The sequence below is a fragment of the Danio aesculapii genome, chromosome 7, assembly GCF_903798145.1.
Source record: "Danio aesculapii chromosome 7, fDanAes4.1, whole genome shotgun sequence".
Lineage (NCBI taxonomy): Eukaryota > Metazoa > Chordata > Actinopteri > Cypriniformes > Danionidae > Danio > Danio aesculapii.
Genome location: NC_079441.1, coordinates 15,451,793 through 15,471,792, shown reverse-complemented (window position 1 = coordinate 15,471,792; position 20,000 = coordinate 15,451,793). Strand labels below are relative to the sequence as shown.

Here is a 20,000-nt window from a genome sequence, read left to right as displayed (position 1 = left end):
CCTGATTTAATATTTATTTTTGCATTTCTCATGGTATCTGCTCATCTTATCACTATTCGTGTTGAAGCGTCTGTTAAGAGAGATTCTTCTAAACAAAGTTGGCTCTGCCCTTTTTTTTTTTACATTTCCGTGTCTGATATTTGACCACTGCTGTGCATTGAAGAGGAAGCAGTCTGTTGTTTGACTTGTATTGCATGGTGGTCTTCTGAACTGAATATTCTGGACATGATTTTATGCTGGGCCTGATCTGTGTGTTTTTAAAGCAATATTAAGTGGGCTGTTATATTAAGTTTCTCGTTTTTTAAAGAATATTACATTTTTCGTGAGATTGTACAGTAAGTAGACCATTTATAATTTGGATTTTTTTCAAATTAATATATGTGGTGAAGTACTCCTGTTCAGATGTTAGAGATATAAAATGTGTAAACTTCTTTTCTCAGGTGCTGCAAAATGAGCTTACAAGGTTGTTTTACCTTCTTTCTCCTCACATTTGCATGTAAGTTAAAATTGTTGGGTAATATTAAAAAAAAAGGTTATAATAACATTTATATCAGTCAATATTGATGATTATCATAATTTATGTCAAATCTCTGTTTCTTTCAAGTTTTAAGGCAGATTTTTTAGTGAAAGTTGTAAAAACCCGCTACAAAGAATAAACATTTATAAAATGCGTGTTTGTTTCATCTAAGAAATGTCTTTTTTAGTCTATTTTATTGCGATATTTATTGTTTGACCATCTCTAATTTGTAATAAGCTTTGTTTTACTTTTTTTTTTTTTGTTTCTTACTGTTTATTTGATTGTTTTTGTTGTTTTAGATGGGACATGTGAAGAAGATTTTATTCACCAGCAGCCACTGGTAGTTGCTGAACTTGGAAGCAGTGTGACTTTACCCTGTTTTCACTCTGATGACTATGTAACTACTGTTTCATGGTATAAACATTCAGCTGGCAAGAAACCTCTTCTTATAGCATATTCAACTCACAACTCAGGAAGAATTACATATCAAAATGCCTTTAACAATACTAATCGATTCTTTATCACAATTGCAAGTGGCTCTTATAATTTAACTATCAACGACTTGGAAAAAGAGGATTTTGCAACTTACTATTGTGCTAAGTTTTTCCTGAACATCATGATGTTTGGTGAAGGGACGATTCTGCTACGTAATGGTGAGTTAATGACAGTTTTTCGCATTCTGAAATTCACATAAACGTGTGTAAGGCAGTGTTTACTGCAGTGAATCAAGCTATTGTATTAGTATGCATGTAGTATTGCCAAACTATTCAAGAAATGTTATCAGCATGATGGGGTAAAAACTACATTTCTACATTCCACCTTCAGCAATCTTATACAATGATGAAAATAAGTGCAGTTAGAATACCAGTATATGTGTAAAATGTTGCTATTGTGTGACTATATTGTATTGCAGTTTAGTGTGAATATTTAATCAAAAGTAATTCGCAGAATACTTGTAAATGAAACTAATTAATAACAATATTTTGCTGTGGTTACAACTGAATTAGTGACAAAATAAATGTATGAGATGATAAAACATGAAATGATAAAACATATTAATTGTAGCCAGCAATAATACTTCATTATTTATAGTGCTTCAAATAAGCCACTATTAAGGTTAAATATGTTTACTTAGAGTTTATTTCTCCCATCAAGTTTGTTTTTTATACTGTAGATCACAACCTTTGTGTGGGAAATAGTGTACAGTATACATGTTTTGTGTGTACGCCACAGTTATAAACGAGATCCCACATCTTTATTAGCACTTTTATGCTTTTTGGAATATTTATTGGGCCTTTCGCTAGACATTGTTTGCAGTAAAAACAAATGCCTACACTGTAAAAACAAAATGCTGGGTTCCACACAATTGCAACATGTTGTCCCAACACAAATTAAGTTAACTTAATAATTTTGACAAATTTAGGAACAGTAGATTGAACATAAAACTATTAAGATGTGCCAAAAAAAACTTAAGATTTGTGTTGTTTCAACTCATTTAAAAAAAGAGTAGTTTGAACAAGCAGCACAAGTCATTTTTTTTGAGTGTATGATGATTTACAGCTTTTCAGATGTATTGCATGTTAATGTATTTACAGAATGTTGCATGTCTTTTAGAAACAAACATAATTATCACACCTGAATCCTCGTTTTGGAGTCCAGTCGTTTTAATCCTGATTGTAATAAGTGCAATATCCATTATTGTGAACATACTTCTCATGATTTGCACATATTGCAAAGAAGGTAAATACAGTATGTTATATACTAAATACCAATACTTTGCTCATACTATTACTAATACTAGTTTTACCTACAGTAACAATACATTTGTTTCTGACATTCAGATCAGTGATCTGTAATTTAACAAAGTTATTATGTCCCACAGAGCCTTCAGAACAAATTAGAAGTCAAGTTATTCAGGTAATTATGTTTATATATTTTCTTATTTTCCTTTAAACTTTTAGAGATTGTAAAATAATGTTTTATAGTAATGGGCCTATTTTGCCTGTGTGTTTAAAAAACATAAAATCTGAATGTGGATAAATGTAAAACTATAAAAATTACAATACAATTTGTTGATTTTTTTTTTTTTTCTTCCTCTTGATTTTTTTCATTTAAATCCCTTAAATATACAGTAATGATAAAAATATAACATCAGTAAAATTGTTCATGTTTTTAAAACATCTCGTATACTGCATAAATGTGTTTTCATTTATTAATATTAAATGTAATATTATGGAATATTATTACAATGTAAAACAGATGCTTTGTATTTTAATATATTTAGAAATGTTTATTTTTTGTAATGACAAGCATAATTTTAAGCTTTATATACATTAATTTTCTCAAGTCTCTTCAGAATTCACAACTTTGTTCTATTTTCTGGTGTATGCTTGTGTGTAAAATATTTCCCCTTTGGGGCTTTCTGAAGACAGATGCTGCACACAGCATCTCGTTTCGAAACAACTAATAAGGAGTTTAGAAAAAATCCCTGTTAGTCTTTGGTTCAGATCAACAATTTCTGCTACCGTGTGTAGGTGAAGCCTATTGGTTTGGATGTTCTGTGACATGAATAAAAATTATAGATGAAGCTAACAATAAAATCTGAAGAATGGTGGAAAGTTAAATACTTGTAAGCTTTTTCTAGCACTTCTGAAAAGAATTATATTTATCAGAATTCATGTATGTTTGTTTCCTGTTCCGAATTTAATTTGATTTTAGGTGAGCCTCGTCAATTAAAGTCTGTATGTCTAATTAGGAACGGGTCACATTTTTCAGTCATGAATCAATTTAGAGTTGTAATTTATATATGATCCCATACTCTTCAATTTTAGGTTCATTAGAGTTTTAACGCCCTCAGTTGCGTGTATCTCAACATTCTGAAGTTAGTCACAGGATTAACTAAGACCTATATCCAATACAACATTAAACATAAATTGTGCTTTACCCATTAAATAGAATTTTATTAAAGCTAGGAATAAACTTCTTCCAAAATGCATACAAACGTTTTTCGAAGAACGACAAGGGGGATATAATCTGAGAGAAGAACAAAATTTTAGGAGGTTGAAAACAAGAACAACATTAAAAAGTTTGTGTATGTCCGTCTATGGTGTAAAACTATGGAACAGTCTAGATCTGACTCTTAAACAATGTCAGGATAATAATCTATTTAAAAAGTTGTATAAATATATATTATTAAAGGAGTATAACGATGAAGGTGATTGAAAAGGTATAAAAAGAGAAAGGTGTGATGAAATTTTAATTAATGGCTATTTGCAGTACTATGTTTTTGTTTTTGTTTTTTTTTTTCTCTGGGTTTATGTTACAGGGTATAAGTGTGCAAATGGAACCAAACATATGATTTGTCAGATATGCCAAAAAGATAGAATGTGTTCATGTGAAAGGAAGAGATAAGTAAAGGAAGAAATAAGTTTAAGTAATAGACGGATGATGTATGTGGTAATGGGGTGGGAAAATAATACGCTTGTGCTTCATCCCACTCCATTTTCGACCATGTTGTAATGTATTCTTTTGTTAATGATATTTTATGTATGATACATTGTTCGAAAATAAATAAATCAAATCAAATTTTTTAAATAATATGAAAAATACTTGGTATAATTACTGTTTTTACCTTACTGTGAGGGTTGGGGTTAGGATTCGAGTAGAGTAGGTGTAGGCATTAATAAAATACAACTTAATACATATAGCTTCCTCAGTTGCATCCCTTCAAGCAACAACTCTTGCTGCATTTCAATTCGCATACTTATACTAAAAGTATGTGCTACTTTTGGGAAGGGAAAGTATATACTTGTGTAACAGAAGAGTATGCCAGCTTTGGGACATACTACTTCCTCATTAACAGATCGTTTTGTTGCTTAGTTATGTCCCCTATCAATCATCCACATTTCTTTCATATTTAATTACTTACCTTATTGGAGAAGCAGCAGGATAATGCTGGAAGCTGGATTATCGAGTCTTTCATGCAGAGAAATCTCCTCAGGTCTTTGGATAATTATTCATTCAGAAGTTAATTTCCAAACACGTCTTGATATAAGTTCACATTATTGCCGTAGTTGAAATATAACACGCAAAAACACAATTTAAATATTTTTCAGTTGGCCAGATATTGGTTAACAGTCATTCAAACAACTTTACCAAAACCTCTCTACTTACAGTTGGTCTCAGTGTCCGCCATGTTTGTAGTTTATTCACTTTTTTTTTTTTTTTTTTTTTACCCGAGTTTGTAGTTCTAATCAAATTCATATCCAATGTGCAATGTATTGTGGGCAATATTAGCAGTTAGAGTATGGAGTATTTATTTATTTTTTTTTACTGGAAATAGACCATCCGGGAGCCTTTGGCATACTCTTTTCAACATACTATGGTTTGGGACAATATTTGAATAATATTTAGGACAGATAGTATGCGCATTGCTTATTCTGTGCAACAAGAGTCAGAAGCATAAAATTGTGCAGCGCCACCTTGTGTATTGGGGTGTTTTGTGTTCCAATAGGCATCCATCTAATGTCAGGGTGTAATTGTACACGTTCGCTCTGTTCATCGCCTGTAAATATTAGTTGGACATGAATGTAAAAAACACTCTGGCGATAAGAGCATGATATAAACATCACCGTGTACACAAAAAGCGTAACTGTGGAAATCCACTGATAATATTTCTGTTATTTGTTCTCTGCAGGTTGATGGAAATGTCTTCAATTATGTTGCCTTGCAAAGCTCTTCAGTGACAGCTAGCCAAGACGAAACTATCTGTGTTTATTCACAGACCAGTAAGCACTTTATGAGATAATTGCTTATGCTGTAGATTATTGTGGTTATTCTTGTGGTTGTGTAGTTCCGTTGTTAATTTGATCAGTTCATACATTACATTTTATTTTTTTAATTTTGATTTTGGTTAATTGTAAATATTTTTAGTCTATTAATATCAGCACAATGTAAACCAATAGAAGTCATTTTTGTCCTTCTTTACTCATTTTGACTCGTTTTCTTGAGCTATATTATCATCCTCAAGCTTAAAAAAGATTTTTTGGTATTTTTAATAATACAAATTTAATGATTGACACTGAAAGAATGTGAATGATCAAATGCATTTGTTTTTATTGCAAACCATGTCTTGCAAACCACACAGATGGCTGATAAAGATCAGGGCATGGATAAAATGTGTGTGGACTTACGTTGTGCTCCGATATTGCTAAAGTTCTTATTGGTCAGTTGGAATGTCTCAGTACTTGGGCTTTGGTCACATGGTCAATGAAGAGGCAAATTTGGATTGTAAACTTGTTGTCTCTTTTATTTTCTTCTCTGGCTCTACTCTCTGTCTCTCTACACCCCCCCCCCCCCCCTTCTTTTTTCCTATTTTACATTTAAGCTGAGTACATTTGATATGTGCTTTATCATTTCATATTTTATAATTTTTTACATTTATTTTGTAACTAATTTAGCATAACCGTTGCAAATTGTTGTCAATAAAATATTTTGTTTTTTTAAATATTCTGTGAATTATTTTTGGATTTAATTTTACACTTAATTGCTCCATATTTCAATACAATACAGTCACATAACAGCAATGCTTTCCCACATTTTTAGCCGTTAAAACTGCCCTTATTTCTATATTTGGTATACGATTGCAAAAGAAAGGTTTGATATTTGAAAAGTGTAAGTCTATTTTTAGGATTCAACAGAAAGATTAAATGGTAAAACTTTACATTACATTTCAATTAGTGCATTTTAGTCAACATATTCACTAACGTGAACAAACAATGATCAATACATTACGTTACATTACATTACAGATTAAAGTATTTATTAATCTTTGTTAAAGTTAATGTAAAATAATGTAAAAAAAAGTCATTCATTGTTAGTTAACTTAACACACTGCACAACTCTTATCTTGTGCAGCGTGTTAACAAATTAACTAATAATGAATATTACTTTACATTATCAAAGATGAATAAATACTTTAATTTCACAACAAAAATTTTATGAATGCATTAGTAAATGTTGAATTGTGATAAATGCGGTACAAGTTAATTTTAGATTAATGACAAAATACTTTTACTTATCATTAACTACTGGAATCTTATAATATGTATAGCACTGGTGGTTCAATATATAAAACATGAGCGTTTAAAGATCCAGTCATTGCACCACATCAGAGGCCTTTACTTTTGAAGTCATTTGAGCTACATATTCACCACAAACATCCACAAGCACATGCATCGTCAAACTGATAAAAGAGGAACAAGAAACCTCATGACTTGATTCTAAGACTGATAAAAACCCTGGTAGTGAGTCTACTACCACAAATCAGAAAAAGTCTGAAAAAACAAACAAAAGAGAAAGTAGTGATTTCTAAATTTGACTTGTAATTCATTTCGGACAATTCAACAAACATTTAATGTGTTCCTCATCATTTTTATTGTTTTTTATTTTAATAAACTGTATCCCAATTTTGGTTCTTGCAATACATGTAAAAAAAGTTGAAACAGTAAAGCATTTACCACTTCGTGATGTTGCTATTCGTTTTCACAGCACTTAAAATACATTTAGGGATTGAAGACACCAGGTGATGAAGTGTTTCAGGTATAATTTTGTCCCATTCTTCCTGCAAACAAGTCTTAAGGTGGGCATAAGTACGGGGTCTTCGTTGTCACATTTTGTGCTTCAGAATTTACCACACATTCTCTATTGGAGTCAGGTTGGGACTGCAGGCAGGCCCGTCAAGCATCTGTATTCTGTTCCTCTGCATCTAGGACTTTGTAATGTGTGCAGAATGTGATTTTGCATTGTCTTGTTGAAATATGCATGGGCGTCCCATGAAAAAAAAGGCAGCATATTGTGCTCCAAAATCTCTATGTACTTTTCAGCATTAATAGTGCCATCACAGAAGTGTGAAGTTACCTTTGGCAAGGGTATTGACACAACCCCATACCATGACAGACCCTGGCTTTTGGACTTGTTACTTGTAACCGTCTGGATGATCCTTTTCTTTGGTCCGGAACTCATGGCGTCCGTTTTTCCCAAAAAAGATCTTAAATACTGATTCATCTGACTACAGAAATCATTTCCACTGTGTGATGGTCCATCCCAGATGCCTCCATGCTCAGACAAGTTGACAGCGCTTCTAGACACTGTTAACATAGGGCTTCCTTTTGGCACTAAACAGTTTTAACTGTCATTTGTGGATGTCACTATGTATTGTGGTACTCAATAAAGGTTTGCCAAAGTAGTCCTGAGCCCATGTGGTGGTATCGCTTATAGATGAATGATGATTCTTGATGCAGTGCTGCCTGAGGGCTCGGCGATCGTGGTAGTTCAGCTTAGGCTTGCACCAGATTTCTCCAGATTTCTTTAATCATTTAATTATGTAATGCATTGTTGAAGATGAAATATCCAAATGTCTTTCTTTCATTAATATATTTTTCCTCCCTTATCAAGGGTTGCCCCAACGGAATGAACCGCCAACTATTCTGGCATATGTTTTACACAGTGCAACCAAGTACTGGCAAACACCCATACACTCCCACATTCGCACACACACTAATACACTATGGCCAATTTAGTTCAACCAAATCACTTATACTGCCTATCTTTGGATTGTGGGGGAAACTGGAGCACCCTGAGGAAACACAGGGTGAACATACAAACTCTACACAGAAATGCTTCCTGGCCCAGCTGAGACTTGAATCAGTGACCTTCTTGTTGTGAGGCGACAGTGCTAACCACTGAGCCACCGTGCCACGTGTTTTTAAACATGTCAATAATTTTCGTCGGCCCATTTTTTTGCTCCTAGAGTACTAGACCTTTGTTGGATGCTGCTTTTGTACCAAATCATAATTACAATCACCTGTTGAAATCACCTGTTTCAAATTACATCATTATTCAACCAATTATCTGATTTCTAGCACTACATTGCTCCTGTCCCAACTTTTTTTGGAATGTGTTGCATGTCTCAATGTCAGGAAAATATGTATTTTACAAATGAAATGAAGTTCACAAAACATAAAATGAAATACAAGTCAAATAATAATAAAAATAATAATAATAATAATAATGCAAATAATAATATTAAGTTTTATTTGTAATGAGCATTTCTCAGACTCAAAGCACTTACAGAAGCATCAAAATTAAATTTAGAAAAAATAAATCTCCACGTTTTTTATTTGCGTTTTCCATACTGTCCCAACTTTTTCTGATTTAGGATTGTACTATCACAGACTCAAGCTTAAACTAATAGTTTGTCTATATAAGTAAAATAAAATGTGATAAACAAAGCTCTTGTTAGAGGCCACAGTGTATAACATCATTTCCTGTAGAATGGCTGACAGGAAGAAGGTGCTCAGTCTAGATTGAGAACTGATGTGCAAACATCAATGGAAAAATTCACTTTAGGACAGATTGAATAATTTAATAATATTTATATAGTAAATACTGTGCATGTATGTATTTATGTATGTATTATATATGATTGTTTGTTTGTACCTGCGCACGCTTTGTAAGTTTGACAATTTACCAACCACAGGACTGACCAAGTGTTGTGTCTTCACACCTCCATCTGAATCAAAAACACACATGCACATTTGTCAGTGTTAAAAATAACCCCCTATGTGCACTTGGCCCCTAACCCTCTATCTCTTTCAGGAAAGAACATTTATATTTAAAAATGTTTGAAATAATACATCTAGCAATATATCAAATTTATATTTGCAATAATTGGAATACATTAATTCATTTATATATATATAAATACTCAATTATAATCTAGATGACTCTTTTAATCAAATTTCTAGCTAGAATCAAACAATTAGGCCTTTGTATTTGCTATGACGTGCATTCCCAGATGTCCTTTGTGTTTTTTTAAATCAGCTTATAATAGGTCCAGATAGGTCTTGACCAGATTACAGTTCTATATCACTCTGCTGAATGATTTCAGTTCTGTCACAGTCAGAACATTTTTAAAAAGGCATTAGATGAGATGAAACTAGTCCTAAAAATCTTACAAATGTCTTAAAATGTCATCTGAACAATGTCTTTGGGTGTGGTATAAGCTGAATAATTGATTACACAGAATGTTTTTTTTTTCAATATGGCAATAATTCAAACCAAATAGAAGGCATGGGAGACATGGACTTAAAATGATGTCACTATTTTATGGTATTTATTGTAATAATGATAATATATTATTGACGATAAACCATATGTATCCAGACAACAAAAAGTTCTGTATCTTTAGAGAAAAGTGTGTGTATATATATATACAGTATATATATATATATATATATATATATATATATATATATATATATATATATATATATATATATATATATATATACATATATACATACATACATACATACATACATACATACATACATACATACATACATACATACATTCATTTTCTTTTCGGCTTAGTCCCTTTATTATTCTGGGGTCACCACAGCGGAATGAACCACCAATTTATCCAGCACATTTTACGCAGCGGATGCCCTTCTAGCTGCAACCGATCTCTGGTAAACATCCATACACAATCATACACTACAGACAATTTAGCCTACCCAATTCATCTGTACTGCAGGTCTATGGGCCATGGGGGAAACCAGAGCACCCGGAGAAAACCCACACGAACGCAGGGAGAACATGCAAACTCTACACAGAAACGGCAACTGACCCGACCGAGGCTCGAACCAGCAACCTTCTTACTGTGAAGCGACAGCACTACCTACTGCGCCACTGCGTCGCCACACGCATATAGAAGAGCATCTCTGAATGAACAACACGTCCAACCTTGAGGCGGATGGGCTACAGCAGCAGTAGAGCACACCGGGTACCACTCCTGTTAGCTAAGAACTGGAAACTGAGGCTACACTTCGCATAGGCTCACCAAAATTGGACAATAGAAGATTGAAAAAACGTTGCCTGATCTGATGAGTCTTGATTTCTGCTGTGACATTCGGATGGTAGGGTCAGAATTTGGCGTCAACAACATGAAAGCATGGATCGATCCTGCCTTGTATCAAGGGTTCAGGCTGGTGGTGATGTAATGGTGTGGGGGATATTTTCTTGGCACACATTGGGGATATTTTAGGGGCATATTTTCTTGGCACACTTTGGGCCCATTAGTACAAATTTGAGCAGTGTGTCAACACCACAGCCCACCTCAGTATTGTTGTTAAACCATGTCCATCTCTTTGTGACCACTGTGTACCCATATTCTGATGGCTACTTCCAGCAGGATAACGGGCCATGTCATAAAGTGTGAATCATCTCAGACTGGTTTCTTGAACGTGACAATGAGTTCACTGTACTCAAATGGCCTCCACAGTCCCCAGAACTCAATCCAATAGAGCACCTTTGGGATGTGGTGGAACGGGAGATTCACATCATGAATGTGCAGCCGACAAATCTGCAGAAATCTAAAAAAAAAAAAAAAACTATCATGTCAATATGGACTAAAATCTCTGAGGAATATTTCCAGTACCTTGTTGAATCTATGCCACGAAGGATTAAGGCAGTTCTGAAGGCAAAGTAGGTCCAACCCAGTACTAGTAACGGGGTACCTAATAAAGTGACTGTTGAGAGTATCTGTTTATTTTAAGACTACTGGCTTATTAGAAGTGTCTTTTGTAGTGCATATTGCATGTTAAACCCTTCACACCTTTCACACATTCACTCGTGCCTCGAGTTCACCTCTTGCTTACTTTAAATAATTTTGAACAATGTTGTCAGCTGTAAAGTTCAGTCACAAAATAATACAAAAACTATATATAAATAATACCAAATGTAATATTTCGGTTTGCATGTTAATTTTATCACTATGCAGGTTCAATTGTCTGTGAAGAGATTCTTCTAAAGGAAGTCCGCTCTGCCCTTTTTGTTTTTCTTTTGTTTTTTACATTTCCGTGTCTGATCTTTGACCACTGCTGTGCATTGAAGAGGAAGCAGTCTGAAATTAGACACTACCAAACCAAGGTTGTACTGTAAGTAGACCAGTGAATCTGTTTATTTTCTTTTATCAAATTAATATATGTGGTGAAGTACTTCTGTTTATATTTTAGAAATATAAAATGTGTAAATTAGAATATTTCATTATTTTCATCTTCCAGGTTTCTTGACATGCTCATTTTTTTCCCTCAGGTGCTGCAAAATGAGCTTGCAAGATTGTTTTACCTTCTTTCTCCTCACGTTTGTGTGTAAGTTTAAACTGTTGGGTGATAATGTCAAAAAAAGACCACAATGAAATGGATATCAGTAAATATTGATAAGTATCATAATTGTCATAATTGATTTCACATCTCTTTCTTTCAAGTTTAAAGGCATATTTTTATTGTGTGAGTGAAACTTGTAGAAACCAAAAATAAAAGCCAAAAAATTATAAAATGCCTTTGTTTTATTCAATATATGTATATAGTTTCATTGTTTTATTGCGATAATTATTGTTTGACCATCTCTAATTTGTAATAAGCTTTGTTTTACATTTTTTTTGTTTCTTACTGTTTATTTGATTGTTTTTGTTGTTTTAGATGGGACCTGTGAAGAAGATTTTATTCACCAGCAGCCACTGGTAGTTGCTGAACTTGGAAGCAGTGTGACTTTACCCTGTTTTCACTCTGATGACTATGTAACTACTGTTTCATGGTATAAACTTTCAGCTGACAAGAAACCTCTTCTTATAGCATATTCAACTCACAACTCAGAAGGAGTTACATATCAAAAAGCCTTTGACAATACTAATCGATTCTTTATCACAATTGCAAGTGGCTCTTATAATTTAACTATCGTTAATTTGGAAAAAGAGGATTTTGCAACTTACTATTGTGCTAAGTTTTTCCTGAACATCATGATGTTTGGTGAAGGGACCATTCTGCTACGTAATGGTGAGTTAATGACAGTTTTTTGCATTCTGAAATTCACATAAACGTGTCAATCTGTGTTTACTGCAGTGGTTCAAGCTATAGTATTGCCAAATGATTAAAGAAATGTTATCAGCATGATGGTGTAAAAATTTCAGCCGCCTTCTGCAATCGTGTACCAATGATGGAAATAAGTGCAGTTAGAATTGTGTGACTATTGCAGTATGGGGCAGTAATTCACAGAATGCTTGAAAATGAAATAAATTAATAACACTATTTCCTTTGGTTACAACAAAATTAGTCACAGAATAAATGATTGAGATGATAAAACATGAAATGATTAAACATATAATATTAATCCCTTCCATTACTAAAACCCCCAAAACTGTCCATTTCGATTGCAGCCACCTTGTGTAATCTTACACCAACATTGAAAATAAGTGCAGTTAAAAAAAAATATGGGGGAGATTGTTTCTATTGTATTGCAAAATCGATCAGTTTAACTTAATATACATAATATTAATTGTACCCAAATTTAATATTTAAAGTTACCAGAGTGAGCGACAAAGAAAAAAAGAGTCGCAGTTTGAATCCTCTTTTATCTCTCCCATAACCACAAACACCAAAAACAAAAAGTGACCAAAAACCCAAATTGGCAACATTCACAAATACACATGTCAGCTTACAGGTCTTGGGTCTCATTTACTGTATAAAACTTTGCATAGGAACCTTCCTAAAAATTTATTTATTTATTTATTAATGATTGTGGGGAATATAATTATATTTAAAGTGGTTTAGAAAAGTCAATATTTAAGTTAAATATGTATTTTTATTTTATTAACCCCCCCCCCCCCCCCATGATGATTTTTAGCCTTTCACATGTATTGCATATTATTGTATTTACAGAATGTTGCTTGTCTTTCAGAAACTGACAGAAATATCAGCACGTCTGTTTCAGCTCTATCATTTTGGAGTCCAGTTGTTTGTATCCTGCTTATTATAAGTGTAATATCCATTGTTTTGAACATAGTTCTGGTGATTAAAAAGAATCGCAAAAAAGGTAAATATACATAAGCATATGAAATTGTCAAAATATATGAAGATAGACAGACAGACAGATGGTGGTGTGAAAAAGTGTAGGCCCCTTACTGATTTTTTTTTTTTTTTTTTTTTTTTGTGCATGTATTTCCTTTTCAGATCATCTAACAAACTGACATTAGTCAAAGATAGTTCAAGTAAACACATGGTGCACTTTTGAAATTAAGGTTTTTATTATTAAGGGAAAACAAAATTCAAAACTACATAGCCTTGTGTGAAAAAAATGTTTGCCCCTAAATATAAAAGTCGGTTGGGCCTCCTTTCAAGTATTTTCAATAGCTTGCAATGAGTCTGTTACAGTGCTGTGGATGAATTTTGGCCCACTATTCTTTGCAGAATTGTTAGAATTTAGCCACATTGGATGGTTTTTGAGCCTGAACCACATTTTTAGGGTCATGTCACAGCATCTCATTTAGATTAAGGTCAGGACTTTGACTAGGTCACTCAAAAGTCTTCATATAGTTTTCCTTTAGCCATTCAGAAGTGTTCCTGCTGGTGTGCTTTGGATCATTGTCCTGCAGCAGAACTCAAGTTTGCTTCAGCTTGAGGTGACTAACAGATGATAAGACATTCAAATAAATATTTTAATTTGTTTGATGATCAGAAACATTAAAGTTTGAAAAACATGCAACGAAGGAAAGAGTAAGGGGGCAAACACTTTTTCACACCACTGTGTATGTATATATTGTATTCTACTTAGACATTCAGACCAGTGTTCTCATTAATTTCATTATGTTCCACAGAAACTACAGAGCAACTCAGAAGCCAGATAAATCAGGTGATTATCATTCTAATAATAATAATAATCATTAATCAGGCAATTAATAATTCCTTAAAATTCTAGAGAAAAGAAAATGATTTATAGGCATGTTCCTATATTGTCTGCATATTGACATAAAGAATTTAACTTCAGGAAAATACTTGTGTATCAAGTTTAACTTATTAAAGTTTATTTTCTCAAATGTTTGTCTTTTTTATATAAATAAATATATGTTGAGTTTTAAGCATTATCCCATTTCTTTACTACATTCAATGTCACATTCAGAAATCATTACTTTTTAAAATATAGGTATTTTTTCTAACAGACAATGTGAAAATTCACTCAGTGGCATTGTTTGATCACTTTATATTTTCTTCCTCTGCAGATTGAAACAGATGACTTAAATTATGCTGCCCTGCACTTTTCCAAAACAAAGCCCACCACCTCAAGAAGATCTTCAATGAAAACCATCCAGGAAACTATTTATTCAGAGACCACAATACATTAGCTGAGACCATTACTAATGATAAGACACTATTGCTGTTGTTCTATCACAGTCTTTGTTGTTGTTCAAGTGAATTAACAAGTTCTTTATGTAGCTTTGTACAACTTTAATTTCAGTTAATTGTATATATTTTTATCTCTAAATATCATGAGAAGTCACATGAATAGAAATAAAATTGCCGTCTGGAACTGTCCATTATTTTCTATGTCAGTCCTTTTTTCCTTTTGATTGTTTGCTGGTGAACCGTAACTGCCCATGTTAGTAATGTTATTTCTGTTTCATTCATACTTTACGCTAGAGGGTGCCCTGACGTATAGCCTACATTCTCCACATATACATTGGTGAAGAAGACGTCAGCTTCTGCAAAGACTTACAATATTTGCTAAAGCTCATGCCTTCTTAACAATGTGTGCTTGAGGTATTAAACTCTGCTTTAATAGTATGATGCAATGCTAATTGACCTAGTCTTTATTACGTGAATATTACTATTCTATTTATTATAGAATACTATTATATGTGATTAGAGAATAATCTTTCTCAATATTGCCATCTTCCCTGTGTCGCCACAAGTATATAGTTTGCATATATTATCACATGGCCTTGTTTTTTTAATGGTCAAAATTTGTGCTGTGTGTTTATCATGTTACATAAAAATAATATAAGGAAATACCAGTTTGCAACCTCAAGCAGATTAACAAGCAGTTTGTACAGCTAAAAATCAATGTAGGTGAATGAGACGAGAAGTCTTTAACCTTTAAAGTAATGACTATACAGCAAAAAAAAAAAAAATTCTTAGTGTTTTTGTCACGTTTCTAGTCCGACTGTCTAAACAATTCTTAAACCAAAAAATATTTTCTAGACAAGCAGTAAATATAGTCTTGTTTTCAGAAGTTTTGAGTCAAAATGAAGTGAAATAAGTAAATCTGCAAATGGAGTAAGCAAAATAAGCTGGTTTTTCTTTTGAACAATATTATTTTGCGTACCCCATTGCAAATGATTTTGCTTATGTAAAAACTTCTTAAAACTGGACAACATTTTGCTTGTGTAGAAAATGCTTCTTAATTTGATCATTTTTAGATATTTGGACGAGAAACAAGACAAACTCCAAGCAAAGCATTTTTGTATGCTCGCTCACTCTTACATGAAAGCTAAGATGGATATACTTTGATGGAGGTGTTTAAAGTGGTTCTCGATTATGATTTCACTTTTGACATGAACTGTATATGAGCATAAACAAAATCCACAAAGTTACTACTTTAAATATGTCTTCACATGCAGATACAGTTGCTCAACATCAGCTGAGGCCTTTTAATCAACCCCTAAAATATCTGTTCATTTTAAGACTACTGGCCTATTAGAAGTGTCTTTTGAACTGCATTTTGAGTTAATGTCTCGTTGAACCTTTCACACATTTACGCACACTTAGAGTACCACTTGCCTGCTTAATATATTGCTTAAAAACATTGTTGTCGGCTTAATACAATGATACACAAACTCACAAATGAATCTAATTGGCACCTGATGTAATATTTAGGTTTGCATTTCTTATGGTATCTGTTCATTTGATCACTATACATGTTCAAGCATTTGTTAAGAGAGATTCTTTTAAAGGAAATCAGCTCTGCCCCCCCCCCCCCCCCCCCTTTTTTTTTTTTGAACATTACCGTGTCAGATCTTTAACCGCTTTTGTGCATTGAAGAGGAAGCAGTCTGAAATTATACTTACTACCACACCAACACATGACCAAGGGTATGTTAGTTTTCTTGTTTGACTTGTATTTTATGGTGGTGGTCTGAACTAAATATACTGGACCTGATCTGTGTGTCTCAATCAATATTAGAGGGCTATAATATTAAGTTTCTTGTTTTCTTTTTTGAAGAATATCTTTCTCATGACGTTGTACTGTAAGTAGACCATTTATAAATTGATGGTCTAAATCTTAATAGATTTTAGATTGGTCTAAATAGATTTTTTTATCAGATTAATATATGTAGTGAAGTACTGATAATTTCATTATTTTCATGTTCCAGGTTTCTTGACATGTTTATTTTTCTTTTCTCAGGTGCTGCAAAATGAGCTTACAAGGTTGTTTTGCCTTCTTTCCCCTCACATTTTCATTTAAGTTTAATCAAATTACAATAAAATTGAAAATTTTATTATTCAATAAGTTATTGATTGATCAAGTTAATGATTATCATAATGTCCAATCTCTGTTTCTTTCAAGTTTAAAGGCAGATTTTTTAGCTGAACGAAACTTGTAGAAACCAAAAATTAGATATGCTTTTTATGCTTTGGTTTTTGTTTTGTCCAAGAAAAAACATTTTGTAATAATTATTGTTTTATTACAATAAATATTGTTTGACCAGTCATAATTTTTCAACGATATTTGTTTGACTTTATTGTTTCTTGTTTATTTGATTGTTTTTGGTGTTTTAGATGGGACCTGTGAAAACTTTACTTCAGTGGTTTAAGCTATAGTATTGCTGAATGGTTAAAGAAATGTTATCAGCATGATGGTGTAAAAACTGTACACCATCTTCTGCAATCTAATACTAATATTGATATGATGGAATAAGGTGCAGTTAGAAAAGCAAAATATGTGTTGCTATTGTGTGACTATTGCTATATGGAGCAGTAATTCACAGAATAGTTGAAAATGAAATTAATTAATAACAATATTTTGCTTTGGTTACAACTGAACTGGTCACAAAATAAACGTATGAGATGATAAAATATATGAAGTGATTAAACATATAATTGTACCCAGCTTTAATGTTAAAAAATGTACCTGATAAAGAAAGAGAAACAAAGAAAGCAAGAGAGTCAAAGCAAAAGAGATAGTCACAGTTTGAATCTGCTTTTATCCATTCCATTATTAAAAGCCCCAAAACTGAACATTTCTAGTTCAGCCACCTTCTGTAATCTTACACCAACACTAAAAATAAGTGCAGTTAGAATAAAAAATATGTGGGAGATTTTTGCTATTGCGTGACTATATTGTATTGCAAAATGGAGCAGTTTAACTCCATTAACATTAAATCAGAATTAATTCATGGAATACTTAAAAATGAAATGATTTAATAACAACAATTCACTATGGTTATACTGAATTAGTTACAAAATAAATGTATGAGATGATACAACATTAAATAAGACATACATATTAATTGTACCCAGCTTTAATATGTATAGTTACCCAACAGAGAGGGAGAAAGAAAGAGAGAGACAAAGCAAAAGAAACACAAAAGAGTCACAGTTGACTCCCCTTTTATCCCTTCCATTACCAAAAACCCAAAAGTGAAGGCATTCACAAATACACACGTCAGCCTACTGATCTGGGGTCTCATGAACTGGATAAAACTTTGCATAGGAACCTTCCTAAAAGTGAACATACTGTACGCCAGAACAATTTTTAATTGATTTACTAATGATTATGGTTCATGAAATGATTTATTGTCGTTCAAATAAGTAAATATATAGGTTAAATATGTTTTCTTTGAGTTTACTTAAAGCTGCGCACATTCTCACATCAAGTTTGTTTTTTATTATAGATCATAACCATTTCATGTGAAGCGGCATGCTCATGTTTCCACCCCTGTTTTGTGCAAATGCCATGTTTATATATGAGACCCCTGATATTTATTAGCACTTCTGTGCCTTTTGGAGATTGTATTGAGCCCTTTTGGTAAAAAGACATTGTTTGCAATAAAAGCAAATGTCCATGATGATTATTTACATGTATTGCATATTAATGTATTTACAGAATGTTGCATGTCTTTCAGAAACAGACAGAATTAGCAGCTGGTCTGTTGTCCAGCAGCCTGTGTCTGACAGACTTCATCCAGCAGATTCAGTGACCCTGCAGTGTTCGGTCAGCAGTCACATCTGTGCTGGACATTACAGAGTCTACTGAATTAAACACTCATCAGGATATTCTCAACCAGCGATCATTTACACTCATGATAACAGGAGCGATCAGTGTTTGGAGAAATCAGAGAAGAGCTCTTTGGTTCAGAGTTGTGTTTATAGTCTCTCTCAGACTGAACTCTCTACATCTGATGCTGGAGTTTATTACTGTGCCGTAGACATATGTGGGAAGATACACTTTGGAAATGGAACCAAGTTGACTATTGAAGGTACAGAAATGTTTCAGACAAATCAAATAATACATCAAATTGACACCTAAATCTACAGTATGTCACCATTTGCTAATTTTCAGCTCCATCCTTTTGGAATCCTGTTGTTTTTACCCTGCCTATAATAAGTATAATATCCATTGTTGTGAACATAGTTCTGGTGATTCAACAAAATCGGAAAAAAGGTAAATATACATAAGTTTTAAAATATATATTAAAAAAAGAAGTATAACAAAATACAAAACTACCCTGTGTGAAAAAGTGTCTGCCCCCTATTCCTAATAACTGGTTAGGCCATCATTAACAGCAACAACTGCAATCAAACATTTTCGCTAACTTCCAATGAGTTTGCTATGGGAATTTTGGCCCCCTCATCTTTGCAGAATTGTTGTAATTCAGCCACATTGGAGGGTTTTCGAACCTGAACCACTTTTTTAGGGTCATCACCACAGCATCTCATTTGGATTCAGGTCAGGACTTTGACTAGGCCACTCCAAAGTCTTCATTTAGTTTTCCTTCAGCTTTCAAAAAAGGACTTGCTGGTGTGCTTTGGATAATTGTCCTGCTGCAGAACTCAAGTTTGCTTCAGCTTGAGATCACTAACAGATAACAGGACATTCATATAAATATTTCAATTTGCTTGATCAGAAACATTAAAGTTTGATAAACATGCAATAATATATATATTAAAAACAGAAAGGAGTACAGGGGCAAACACATTTTCACACCACTGTGTATGTACTGTACAATGTATATGGTGTTCTAATTCAACATGCAGACCAGTGATCTGTAAGTTTATCTCATTATGTTTTACAGAAACTACAGAACAACTCAGAAGCCAGATAAATCAGGTTATTATCATTCTAATAATAATAATAATCATTAATCAGGTAATTAATAATTTTTTTAAATTATAGAGAATGAAAAATAATGTTTTATAGACATGTTCCTATATTGCCAGTATGTCGACAACATAAATTTAACTTCAGGAAGTAATTGTGTGTATCAAGTTTAACAGCTAGATTAAAGCTCATTTCATTTTTCTCTCATATTTATTTATTTATTTATTTATTTATTTATTTTATTCATCAGTATTAAAATTGTAATGTTA

The 20,000-nt window shown here is 32.9% G+C and overlaps 2 protein-coding genes and 1 long non-coding RNA gene across 3 annotated transcripts in view; all 3 read left to right on the top strand.

Moving 5' to 3' along the window:
* The first annotated feature begins 450 nt into the window (after positions 1-450).
* Positions 451-5,324, top strand: nitr3d (novel immune-type receptor 3d). Its single transcript, XM_056462727.1, has 5 exons — positions 451-496; positions 817-1,170; positions 2,132-2,257; positions 2,400-2,434; positions 5,214-5,324. The coding sequence occupies exons 1-5, from the start codon at positions 451-453 to the stop codon at positions 5,322-5,324; spliced, it is 672 nt and encodes a 223-aa protein (XP_056318702.1).
* Positions 5,325-11,684: 6,360 nt separating this feature from the next.
* Positions 11,685-14,799, top strand: nitr3b (novel immune-type receptor 3b). The gene is made up of 5 exons (XM_056462726.1): positions 11,685-11,730; positions 12,061-12,414; positions 13,316-13,450; positions 14,232-14,266; positions 14,634-14,799. The coding sequence occupies exons 1-5, from the start codon at positions 11,685-11,687 to the stop codon at positions 14,754-14,756; spliced, it is 693 nt and encodes a 230-aa protein (XP_056318701.1). The 3' UTR covers positions 14,757-14,799.
* Positions 14,800-18,478: 3,679 nt separating this feature from the next.
* Positions 18,479-20,000, top strand: part of LOC130232752 (uncharacterized) — a 1,909-nt gene continuing 387 nt past the window's right edge. The window contains exons 1-3 of the long non-coding RNA XR_008838133.1: positions 18,479-18,889; positions 18,973-19,074; positions 19,706-19,740. This is a non-coding gene — a long non-coding RNA (uncharacterized LOC130232752). The remainder of the gene's footprint in view (positions 18,890-18,972; positions 19,075-19,705; positions 19,741-20,000) is intronic.

Coding starts and splice junctions, on each gene's coding strand:
- nitr3d (XM_056462727.1), top strand. CDS start 451: ATGAGCTTACAAGGTTGTTTTACCTTCTTTCTCCTCACATTTGCAT. Junction 2,258..2,399: donor TTGCACATATTGCAAAGAAG/GTAAATACAGTA, acceptor TATGTCCCACAG/AGCCTTCAGAACAAATTAGA. Junction 2,435..5,213: donor TTAGAAGTCAAGTTATTCAG/GTAATTATGTTT, acceptor TGTTCTCTGCAG/GTTGATGGAAATGTCTTCAA.
- nitr3b (XM_056462726.1), top strand. CDS start 11,685: ATGAGCTTGCAAGATTGTTTTACCTTCTTTCTCCTCACGTTTGTGT. Junction 12,415..13,315: donor GACCATTCTGCTACGTAATG/GTGAGTTAATGA, acceptor CTTGTCTTTCAG/AAACTGACAGAAATATCAGC. Junction 13,451..14,231: donor TAAAAAGAATCGCAAAAAAG/GTAAATATACAT, acceptor TATGTTCCACAG/AAACTACAGAGCAACTCAGA.